Source organism: Lepisma saccharinum, chromosome 28 (genome assembly GCF_977018435.1).
Source record: "Lepisma saccharinum chromosome 28, izLepSacc3.1, whole genome shotgun sequence".
Lineage (NCBI taxonomy): Eukaryota > Metazoa > Arthropoda > Insecta > Zygentoma > Lepismatidae > Lepisma > Lepisma saccharinum.
The window spans coordinates 35,579,340-35,591,967 of NC_139256.1; the positions used below are offsets into that span (position 1 = coordinate 35,579,340).

At 38.1% G+C, this 12,628-nt stretch overlaps 1 protein-coding gene across 1 annotated transcript in view; it reads right to left on the minus strand.

Annotated features, from left to right (window-relative positions):
- LOC145980804 (uncharacterized) overlaps nt 1-12,628 on the minus strand; it is a 54,270-nt gene that overhangs the window by 18,543 nt on the left and 23,099 nt on the right. The window contains exon 3 of the mRNA XM_083113895.1: nt 4,188-5,052. Within this exon, the coding sequence (XP_082970021.1) occupies nt 4,188-5,028 (841 nt within the window). The 5' untranslated portion in view covers nt 5,029-5,052. The remainder of the gene's footprint in view (nt 1-4,187; nt 5,053-12,628) is intronic.

The window sequence follows — 12,628 nt, forward strand, 5'->3', positions numbered from 1 at the left end:
TAGGGCAAAATGCAAAATGCAGCCCAGGGTTGTACTACGTGGAAGTGAGGTTGACTTTTGGGTGCCTATGTGGAAGGTCACCCCTCACCCTGAAATAAACAAACTCCAGAAAATCATTGCCCAGTATTGATGAATAAATTCCAAATTATATTTTTGAATGCTGATACCACAGTATCAGCCCATATTGGCTGATTGCCCACACTAAGTGCATATAATGAGTAGATTTTCTACATATTAAGAGCAACCACATATACATACAGTGGAAACCAGATTTTACATTTTCTTGCATCATGCATTCAATCTTGATGATCCCAACATAGGAAAAACATTATAAAATTTTCCTTAGTTTTACATTGTCCAGCATTTTAAGTTTTTCAGCTTGGTCCCCTGAAAAAGGTAAAATCAAGGTTCCACTGTACATATCAAAACAATTACAAGCGTTTTGATTAGCACAGCTCGCTATGATGCCAGGGGTCCTGAGTTCGAATTTAGCCTGGACATTGTGAGTGTCCCTTCATCATATCATCACTCATCCAGACCTTCACAATTACCCAAAAGTGGAAAAAAAGCTAAGTAAAATAAACCAAATTATTCAATCAATTACAAGCATTCGTTGTAGTGTTTGTAATCCAAAAAGCTAATCAGGATTGATCCTTAAAGTGGAATCCGAACCACAGAACCTCTTGAACACAAAGTAACAGCATTAGCAGTTTTTCTTTGAGAGTACAAGCAGTTCTACAATTACTTGTATTAATAATGATTACTAGGTCTCGGAAGTTGAGGAAAAATCCTTTTTTTCCTAGTGTCCAAAGACGAGGCCCAACATAATATATGTTCATTTTGGGTCATTGTAGGCCAGAAAAAGGTGGGTTTTATTTGTCCTTTTTTTGCCTTTTTCGGCATTTTTTGGCTTATTGGTCCTTTTTTAGCTTTTTTTAAGGTCTTAACAGCTTTTTTTGCAACTTCACCTTCTTTTGACTACGTTGTTACTGCCCATTCTCAATTCGAATCATCATCAGTTCATCACCTCTTAAACATCCTTTCTGTAGAAAAAAAATTATAAAAAATAAAATATTGAACCATCCCTGAAATGAAACAAAAACATTTTTGGACGACTGAAGCAGGTACGATACAAGGTCCTTTAACCGTAACTTGTCTGGAAGATCGCCCTGTAAGTGGCAACTTTCTCTTGTTTTGAAGCTTTCAGCATGGTGTATACGACCAGACTGCACGCGCCTGCAAAGATCTCAAGTCAGATAAGGAGGTGACGTGCATATTCATTAAATATGTAATTAAAACTGAAGTTATAAACTAATTTGGATCACATTTATATGTCCTTTTTTCCATTTTTAGGTCTTTTTATAGATCTTCAACTTCCAAGCCCTAATGATTATACAAAGAAAGAAATACCGGTATGCTTGAGAATTTACTTCCTCAGACAAAACTGTCATGCAACATCGGAAAGAGTTGATATTCCTGCATTTTATCCATTGATGGAAATTCATGCAGTTTGTAACTATGTTATTCTTTGAGTGTATGTACTGCAGTCTGCGATGCTACCCCAAAAAACCAAGTATGTCCTACTTTTCAACAGCGTCCTGCAAAACACCCAGACGAATTGTTTACCTGGACGTGAATCTGTTAGTGCCTTTTAAATTAATAGTATTGTTAGTTTGCAAAGAAATACTTTTAGATTACTTAAAATTTCGAGATCACTTTACTCGCGAACTTGGTCTTACTGTGAGGCTTATATTTATTGCTTAGAAGCAGATATTGCATGCTGTCTGTTCATGATATCATAAGCAAGGTGCCGAGTGACGACTAAAAGTATGGGGCACTTTGAAAGTTTAAAATAGCCCAATTCTGGGGATTTACGTGTTTGATGCATTGACGAGATGATTACTTCAGCTGCGGCAAGAGACAAATATATTCTCAGTATGGATGTTTTATGGTAAGAAAGTAAGGAAATACAGAAAAACACAGTAAGAATGAGAGAGATAGGAAGGTTAATCTGTAAATTTAAAAAGATAAGCAAAAGGAGAAACGAAAAAGGAAAGTATATAAGAAGAGAAGACCTCTGTGGCGGAGTAGTTGAACGCTAGGACGTCAGATGTCCTGGGGTCGAATTCCGGCCTGGGCGTGGATGTTCTTTGCGAGTGTAAAGGTAAAGGTAAAGTGCTCCCCTGTGCATAGCACCACACCATGAAGGCGTATAGGGGGTGTGGGGGTAACGCCCCACACTTTCTTGATCTGGTCGAGAGTGGGGGTGATGTGATCAGCATCACGCCCCTGACCACCTTTACCCCCCAGGGTTTCCCCCAGGTACCCATGTTATTCGACGCTGGGTGGGCGCCGGGGCCGCTTCCATCGTTAGAAAAGTTCCCGGATTTGAACCGGCCGGGGATCGAACCCGGGACCTTTAGCATGGTAGTCAGACGCGTTACCGACTGAGCCACCGCGAGTGTCCATTTATGAATTTAATCATATTCATTGTTGCAATTAGCAAAAAGTGACAGAAAGGAGACGTTAAATAATAAAAAATCAAATAAAAAAGAACACAGATTAAAGAGAATTGTGTAATATTTCAGAAGACATGTAAGCAGCATCCCTTTTTCTTTGCCGAAGAGTGGAGCAGGCATGCTCTTTTAGTTCTAGCTGCATCCCCCCTCCTCCCTCCCCAGATGCATCCATTGAAGGCCTGCATTTCGTTTCAGAAAATCTGGTCACCCTAGTCGTCACGAATGTGTAGTACTGTTAACCCTTGTTAATCAAGAAGTCCCAGGTTCAACTTCCAGTGTTTGCATGCAGTGATGTCATCATTTTTTTTATAATGCTCATCCAACATGCTCCATGCCTCTTCTACTAAATCAACCAATGGACAGCTTCACAAGTGTTTGAGTGAACACATGCTCATATTGTCCATTGGATTTTGAGATCTAGAGAAATATTTTTTTTTATCAAATTATGTTTCCAACATTGTAAACAAGTGTTCAGGAAGGACTGTAGGAATTGAATGCTTTAAAGGGAGGCAGAACACTGTGGTGCCTACGAATATTCATAATTAAAAATCGTAATTTCACCACAGACCTCCATCCATTCTAGGCTGTGAATGAAGGTTGTCTATGTAACCTGGTTCTCGCTTTACAGACGATAAATTCTTCACAAGAAACGTAGCACATTCTTATCTGCCCTCTAGCGGCAGTTATTGAAAACTTTGCCTTCAAGTCTGCGCAACCGAATGCTTATCAGTACTGTTGCTTCCAGGTTATTGGCTGGAGTTGGAATACATCCATGCTTCCTCAGGTTCGAAAACCCCACGAACCATGCACGGATAGCCACACAAACCATTCATAAATAGCCCCACAAACCATGCACGGATAGCCCCATGAACCATTCACAAATAGCGTCATGAACCATGCACGGCAAGATTAGGTTAGCTTCGGTTAGGTTAGGCAAACATAGTTAAAATTGTCATCTTCAAAATTGTCATGTTCTTGGAAAACAACGGTGTGGTTGGAAACACTGAGCAGGGGTTACATCATTGAACTCACGCAACATTTGATTCACGTAGTAGAAGGACATAGAGGCAACAGCTTTCGTGCATTGGAGAGAAATTAATCTTAAAAAATACATGGTTTAGCCTACTGGCGAAATAAATTAAGCAATGGGAAAAACACTTCCACGACCTTTCAAAAGTGTATGGAAAGTCAGTTCGGTAAGTACTTTCTCCTGTAAAAATGAAGAAATCCGTTCGGGCGATACTACATATTTACCAAAATCTTGACCACAAGCATAATTTCTTGACTGCTAGATGCCGTGATAGAGCAATTACGTTCGTTCCACTTCATGTTACATTTTAATTGAATAGATTTATCGATTAAAAACAGGGCCTCCCCGATGGCGCAGTAGTAGCGTCGTCGCCTTGTAATCAAGGGGTCCTTGGTTCGATACCCGGTGGAGGCACAAGTGGTTCGGATCCCACTTTAAACTGTAGGTCCAGTCCCGATTAGCCTTACTGTGCATAAAGTGGACTTAAAACAACAAGTCAATCCAATCCAATCGATTAAAAACACATTTGATCATTAATAAAATTTTAAAACTGACCTGCTAATCACTTCAATTGACTGATTAAATTGAAAGCCTTATTGATAATGTGTACTACCAAAAAAAAAACTAAGTGAACTCACCTTTGGAATAAACCAAAAACCCTTCTTCTCCCAACTCTGCAATTTTTTGCTCTTTCCACTTCTTCAAAGCAGCTCTAGATTTTTCTGACATGGTGGCATTCAAAATCCTAGTAACTGAAGGATAACTCAAATAAGACTCCTTCCTGTTACTCTTGGAAACATTTTCTGTAATCGTTATTATATCCTTGATTTGGTTAGAATCAATTAAGGCACTTTTCTTCCTGTGCAACATTGCAAAACTTGTCATATTCCTAATCACAATAGAAGGTAAATTAAGACGATCACTATTTTTCACAAATTCACCTCCATGATCCACACTAACATTGTCACCACCTGCACACATATTTGTATTACTTTGTTTATCACCTAAACATTTGCTATTATCTTGATTTAAATAAGAATCTTCTTTATTTAGTTTGCTACTTGAGATTCTTTTGTTACCGATGTTGGTTTCCTCGTTTTTGCTTAGTGTGGAAGCCTTAAATATCTGTTTCTCTGATTTGGGCGTCAGCTCTTTACTGAAATACTGGTAAGCACTGGTCTTGGCAGTTCTTGCATGCCATAGATATTCTGCACTGTCAGACTGTAATGTTGACTCACTTCCATTTTTATTAACACTCACTTTACCTTTAAGCAATGACTTCTTCCTCTTTTGCCTAGTTTCCAATAACTTTCCAAAAAGGTTCTTATTTTCACGATTTAATTCCTTGATACGTTTTCCAATTTTGGGACCTTTCGGTTTCAATTCTTCACTCTTTCCTCTGAAAATTATCAAGCACATGGCCTGTGGGTGTACCAAGCCTGCTTGGTATCCTCTGGAAAGCACCCTTGCTATAGCCATAGCCTCATCCTACTGAAGAGGGTTCTATAAAAGAAAAAGTATGATTTTTTTTTTACTGAGGCCCATCTTCTGACCAGAAATTACTTGCAATTTAACCATAAATTATCAACTATAAAAATTGTTGACACTGAAATTATTTTCACAATATAAAAGAAGGTATAGATAGGATTGTGTTCCTCTGTAATACAAGATTTTTATTACAACTTAGGGTGCTGGCGATCCTCCGTACACCTGCGAAAAAGTGAGAATTTTTGCATTATTTATGGCAATTGTGTTTACTGTGATGCTTTCTGCTATTTTTAACTGGCAGAAATGTGTCATAGCAAAGCATCTGGTACCATTTATCACATCATGACATCCTTGGTGATAGAAAATTTATATTTTTGTTAGGTTTAATGCTGTCAGATATTGGGGGGGGGGGGGTAGGAGCACCTAAAATTATGGCACTAAGTGAGTCTGCCGGGTCCGATATAGCTCCAGCAAAAATCGTGTAATCACTGATATTAAGTGCGCAAAGTGTAGAAAAACTGTTCGAAATGGTATCTTATGTGATTCATGTGATTTATGGAATCATTTTAAATGCGTACATATAAAAAATAACGATTTGCCAAATGAAAACTCTGAATGGATGTGTCCAAAGTGTTTAGGTCTACAGTGCAGTATGGCCGATACATGTGTAGTGAGTACACAATTTCAGTGGTGAGGGAGAAGAAAGTACTCTGCTAGAGATTATATCTGTGTTAAAACAAGATGTAAAAACATTGCAAAGTGAAAATGAACAGTTAAGGAAAGAGCTGGAAGCATGTGACCAGTGGCGAAGCTAAGGCGTAAATACTGGGTAGGCTGAAAAATCTGCTTATATTTTTTTTACACAGCAGGTCCATGCGTCGATTCTTGTTGGTCGCAAAAGTATCAATTACTCTTTCCTTGAAGCCTTGATCAATAGAAAGTTCTTTAACAAGTTTCTTTTTCAATGGCTGTTGTACTGAGAGAACTTAATCTTTCATTTTTCATTGAATTAGGGAGATAATTTTTTACTCTCTTGAGGGTCCTCATACTTCTTTCGGAGGAAGCTGTTGTAACAGGGAATGTCAAGACCAACTTGATAAGTTGTGTTACTTCTTTGTAGATTGTTTAAAGATAATTGCTAACTATGAATTTTAGAAGGTCTGAAGGAGGTAATCATTTTCTAATAGGGGTGTAAGGGGTGATTTTCCACGTAGTACACCCAACTGTCAACCTCACTTCCACGTTAGTACACCCTGGACTGCGTTTTGCAGACGAACGAGGCTCTGGCGACTGGCACTCTGGCCAGTATAATTTTGTGTGTGTTCTCCTGTTTTTGTCCTTGTGTGTGCTGAGTGCCCCTTTACAGCCTCAGCTTTTAAAGAAAGTCAGAACATTTTAAGCTTTTAAGATTTTACTTATGCAACGTTAGAGTTGTTCTTTGTAAAAATAAGGGGCGACCCCGTATAATGCGACGGGTGCAAAATAGCATAAGTGCTGACACACCCAAAATTTTAAAATCAAATCATTTTCTAATAGTTCTTTTCAACAAATTTTATCTTTTCAAGATCTCCAAAACGTATTTCCAGTTGTACAGTCAGTGTGTCCAAGATTTCGTAGGTTAAGCATCTGAGAGCCACGAAGTCTTGTTCACTTACATTTATTTTACTGCAAATCATCTTAGAGTTTTCAACACATAATTTCACAGTATTATATTTTTATAACATAAATACACTATGTGACAAACACACGCGCGCATGCACTTGAAGTAAATTAACATTCAACAATGCAGCGCGTGAACGACGCACTTTGCACAAGAAGACTACAAGCACAACAGGTTGGTTCTGAGGCTAGCCGCTTTTACCCAGCGAATCCGCAGTCCCCTCCCCTTCCACCTACACAGAACTCACGCTGTAGCTGCCTTTTAACACGAGGCTTTTCGTCAAAAGCCTCACAGTTCGGCCCGAATGCGCTCTCTCTTTCTGGCCTGACTGACGAGATATCTGGAAAGATCGGCGAAACCAAACATTCGGATTACATAGTTTAATTCGTTTTAACGAACTTTGATTGTTACAGGGTACAAGAACATTTTAATTTCAACATTTTTTGGGTAGGCTAAGCCTCAAAAGCCTCATAGGAGCTTCGCCACTGCATGTGACCAACAGTTAGGTATGAGATTCTCTTGTGGTGAAGCGGTATCGACGGCTGAACTTAGTGAAAACAATAAAACGTGGCCAATTGTTTCACATGGGAAAAATAATAACTCCACGAGCCATAAGAATCATGTAAGGAGTGATAGTTTTATTAGTAATAATAGATTTGCAGTCTTGGACAAAGAGGAATATACATATGGAGATTAAGTTAGTGAACCAAGGTTTACTAAGAAAATTAGAATAAGGGATAAGAATAAAAGAATGTATAGGATTGAGATATATTCTGATAGTCACGGGCATGGTATATCTTCAATGTTAAGAACTTCTTCAAAATGTACTGAGGACCTAAAAATTGAGTGTTGTGAAACCAGGTGCAACTTTCGAACAGGTGGAAGGGAACAAAGAACATTCAGAATTATCATCTGATGACTTCAAAGTATTAATTGGTGGTGCCAATGACGTAAGCAGAGATCGAACATCTGATGGCATAGCTAGAGTCTGACCCACGAGTCTCTGCCGCACACAGCGCAACACAACGTGAGAACCAGTGTTGCTGATGGAACAGATAGAAAAATCGCTACAGTGCACCGAGGCACAGGAAATTAGACAGCTCTATCTAACGTTGAGTTTTAAATGCCATGCATTATAACCAGGGATGGGATTAATATGTACTAACAAGTGGCTGTATATGTACATACACATGGACTAAAACTTCGCAAAATATGGACTAACACATGCGTAAAATTACCCAAAATGATGCAAATAAGACTTCTTCATAGTGATTCATTATTTGTGTGATTTCAAATAAAGTAAACACTGTATTATTTTTCCATTGCATTAATGGACCTGGTGGCATTTTAACTGTTCACTCCCAATAAGACTGTCCACACTGGTACTGGAACTGCAACATGTGACACACAACTGACACTACCACTGGTTTGAGAACTAATAACCTGTGAATGTGTTAAACCTCGATAATTGGACCACAAACACTCCTCCTTAAGCAGTATTATTGCCTCTCTGTGATGGGCGACAGTCGTCTGTCTTTGTTGTACATTTACAAAGGATGCCGGCTTCCCCAACAATAACAAGTACATATATTGCCACCAGACGATAAGCCGCCTGGCTTTTTCTTTTGTTATGAACTTGTCACCCATAAAAGAATGCCAATTTTAATAAAGAGAACAATACGTATCGCATTAAGCAGCGAAAATGACAGCTTCGTTCATACAATTCCTACAAGATCATGTACCGGAGCCAAGAGTTGAAATGCTCATACATCCACATAATTGATTTCGTTTGAGCAATTCTAAAGTGATGAAATATAAACAATAGTACTGGAGGCATTATGGAATTTAACATTCACTAACCAAACACATGCACTTTCACATACACACACGCAATACACGCACACAACGTCAAACCGGCCAAGTATTTAAAATAATATTATGGGCTTACAATCCAACAAAATGCACCGTCACTTTGTCTTTCTCCTTCCGTGATAGAAATAGTGCTTCATTATTAAGGTTGGCAACACTAGTTACTAGCTAGCCAATGAAAATGCACTGCATAAAAGAAGCAACCTCTCTTCTCTCTCTCTCTCTCTCTCTCTCTCTCTCTCTCTCTCTCTCCCCCATTACGCCATGCTATATTCAGGGTTCCCTCGCAAACTCCAAATCCATTTTCCCTGAGATTTCCCCGAGTTTTCCAGAATCCTCATATTTTTTCCAGAGTATTGAATGCACAGTAAATGACTACTATAATTTTACAATGGCCTCCTCCATATACCCTCATAGCCATACCATCCTCACCTTCTTTATTACTGTTGTTTTCTGATGCAAATAACAAAACTAGTTCAATAATAAAATAAAATTACACTTCTTTGCATGTAATTAAGAACAAAGATGACCAGTTTTCTAGAACTTTAAACAACTCTGAAACAATTTCTAACATATCTGATATAGAACATTGAAATATTTTCACACTTTTCATAGATGTTTATAAATAGATACAATATCAATTAATCTGTAATGCATACAATAATAGTTAAGACAAACAAATTATTGGAATTTTTAAAACATATAAAAATGAAGTGACAATTATTAGTACCAGTGTAAAAAGGAATAAGAAGTTACTGAGACTGAAATATAAAACAAGAAATGTACTTAATGTCTGATACAGCAAATTAAGAAACTTCACTTCTCAGAAGCTTCAAGTTTTTTTAATTGTTCTGCAATAGCCTTTGCTTCTTCTTGCATCTTTTGTTGTTTGGCTTGTAAAGCACAGATCTCACTGGCTTTATGTTTCATTTCTTTCCTTTTGTCTTCTTTGTGATCACGAGGATCACTAGGGCTCGGAAGTTGAGGAAAAATCCTTTTTTTTTTTCCTAGTGTCCGAAGACGAAGCCCAACATAATATATGTTCATTTTGGGTCATTGTACGCCAGAAAAAGGTGGGTTTTATTTGTCCTTTTTCGGCATTTTTTGGCTTATTGGTCCTTTTTTAGGTTTTAATGGCTTTTTTGCAACTTCACCTTCTTTTGACTATGTTTTTACTGCCCATTCTCAATTCGAATCATCATCAGTTCATCACCTTTTAAACATCTTTTCTGTAGTAAAGAAATAAAAAAAGAAAGAAAGAAATATATTTGAACCATCCCTGAAACGAGAGAAAAACATTTCTGGACGACTGAAGCAGGTACGGTACAAGGTCCTTTAACCATAACTTGTCTGGAAGATCGCGCAGTAAGTGGCAACTTTCTGTTGTTTTGAAGCTTTCAGCACGGTGTATATGACCAGACAGCACGTGCCTGCAAAGATCTCAAGTCAGATAAGGAGGTGCCGTGCATTTTCATTAAATATGTAATTAAAACAGAAGTTATTAATTAATTTGGATCACATTTATATGTCCTTTATTTTTAATTTTTAGGTCTTTTTTGGCAATTTATAGGTCTTCAACTTCCGAGCCATAGTGATCACATTTCTTTCTCATCTTCTGCAATGCTTCTTCGTATCAAGTATGTGCACCTTTAACACTCTGGATCATATCTTTGCTTACTTCTACATTTGACACTCCTCCTACCACTTTCACTGCATCATAAACTTGCCGAACAGCCACAACAGACTCTTCTTTCAAGTTTTCTATTAAAACCTACTTATTTACAGAAACCCCACTTTCCACATAAAATCAAAACCAACTTAACAGTGCTCCATAACTCAGAGAAGTCATCCTTGCCCTTCATGACACCTGTAAAAAAAAGTATCTAGTGCATCAGTATTGATTGAAAAGTTACAAAACTTCTCGTTCAATTCCTTTTCACTACTGACATTGTGCAACAAAGTCTTAAACTGGCGAATTACTTTAACACCAGTTACAGCCTTCATTCTCTTTCTCCTGAGATGTTCCTGTATCAGGTCTTCCATGCACTGAGCACATCACATATATTTTACGTCATGTAAAAGATCGAAATCGGTTAATTAAATTTTAAAAAGTGGAAAATTTATGAGGGTATACACTTGGTCACCAGCCCTGGAATCACATTTAAAAACAAGAAACAGACAAACAAATAGATACGAGTTCCTTGCTGAAAGAGAAATGCTACAACAGCCTGGATTATCCACAGAGAGGAGCATATTACAATCCCTCAGTTTTGCTTCAATGGGAACCATTAATCAATTACAAGATTTTCCCAGAGATTTGTATTTTTTTCAAATTCCCTGAGATTTCCAGGTTTTCCAGGTGTGTGGAAACCCTGTATATTGCCACATTAATGTCCCTGTCAAATGGTGTGAACCATGAGCTAGAGTGCTATTCAATTGTTTTCAATTATGTTTGCGCGAGTGTGTCCAGGAATGGAATGACAATTGGCAACAATGGGGAAGATGGGCGAGCAGGGTAGAACACGTGATGCTAAGAGAGAGGGAGACGAAATGAAAATTCGTATCTGGCCCACTGCAGACTGCTGTGTCAGCCTCTACACTGCGGAAGACCTTGGGGAGGCTGACTCACACAACTGTGATTGTAGTAAATGTTCCACACCACCATGATCTCAGAAGCTTGTCTATTGTCAATAAAGAAGTAGAGAACACTACAGTACAGTCACGGACATTTCTGGGTTGTAATGATTCTACTGAAAATCAATGCATTCATTACAACCCAGAACTGTCCGTGACTCTACAGTAATGTATGTGAAAATTTTGAAAATCTAACGGTTATAGATAGTTTCCACACTTGCTAGAGAAATGCATACCAGGCATGGTGAACATTTCAATGCAAATGGAAAATTGGAGTTGTGTAAAATTATACACAGTGTTATTTAGGATAGGCTAAATGCCACACAACATACAAATATTGTGGAGTTGATGGTACTGAGCAGGGAAACGTGTAACAGTGACCAAGTGTAATACTAGTGAAACTTGCCCTACATCTATGTCTAAAAAACCAATCTCATTTAAGTAGGCCTAACCATATCATCGGTTAGCCCATATGTATCACTGCTTCATACTCTGATCAGTCAGGTATTTATTTTGATTTTGAGAATTCTCGTGGTGAGGTTAGAGCATGTTGTTCTAACTCTCACACTCCAATGGATTTAAAGATACATTATCTCAATATATAGGGATTCGGTAAAATGCTAATGAGAATAGTTTTGATGCTCCTTGTCTAAGTGAGTATTGGTGCCATAAAAATGATATTCCTTCAAAACACTAGATGACTTCTATCTGGTTAACAGATATAGTGGGGAGCAAATTCAACATGGTGGAATGTCAATACGAGGGTCACTATTTATATTTTGAGCCTTGGCAACACTGATTGAAGTTAGGCGCGATTTGACGTTTGCGCAGAATCGTCTGGCATTATTGACCATAACATACTTCAAATGTTTTGTCAATAGCTTCATTTGTGTTGTTTATGTTGCCTTGGAGATTGCGCGACAACAATAAAATGGAATTAACTCGTGAACATTTTCGTGCGATGATTTTTTACGATTTTCGATGTGGATTATCAAGACAAGAGTGCATCGATCAACTTACTTCCACATTTGGCGATCAAGCCCCATCCTTTGACACTGTGAAACGCTGGTATAACGAATTTAATCGTGGCTGCCATTCGCTCACCGACGAGATTCGCGAAGGTCGTCCAAAATCAGTTGTTGTTCAAGAAAACATTGATGCTGTGCAAAACCTAATACTGCAAGATCGTCATGTGACATACTGTGAGATTGAGGCAACCATAGGCATTAGTTCCACCAGCATATATAAAATATTACATGATCATTTAGCTGTGAGAAAGGTATGTTCTCGTTGGATCCCACACAATTTGACAAAAACTCAAAAAGATGCTCACATCAATTGGTGCAAACAAATGCTCAATAAATACAATCGTGGTGCTTCAAAAGACGTATATAAGATTGTAACAGGTGACGAATCATGGATATATGC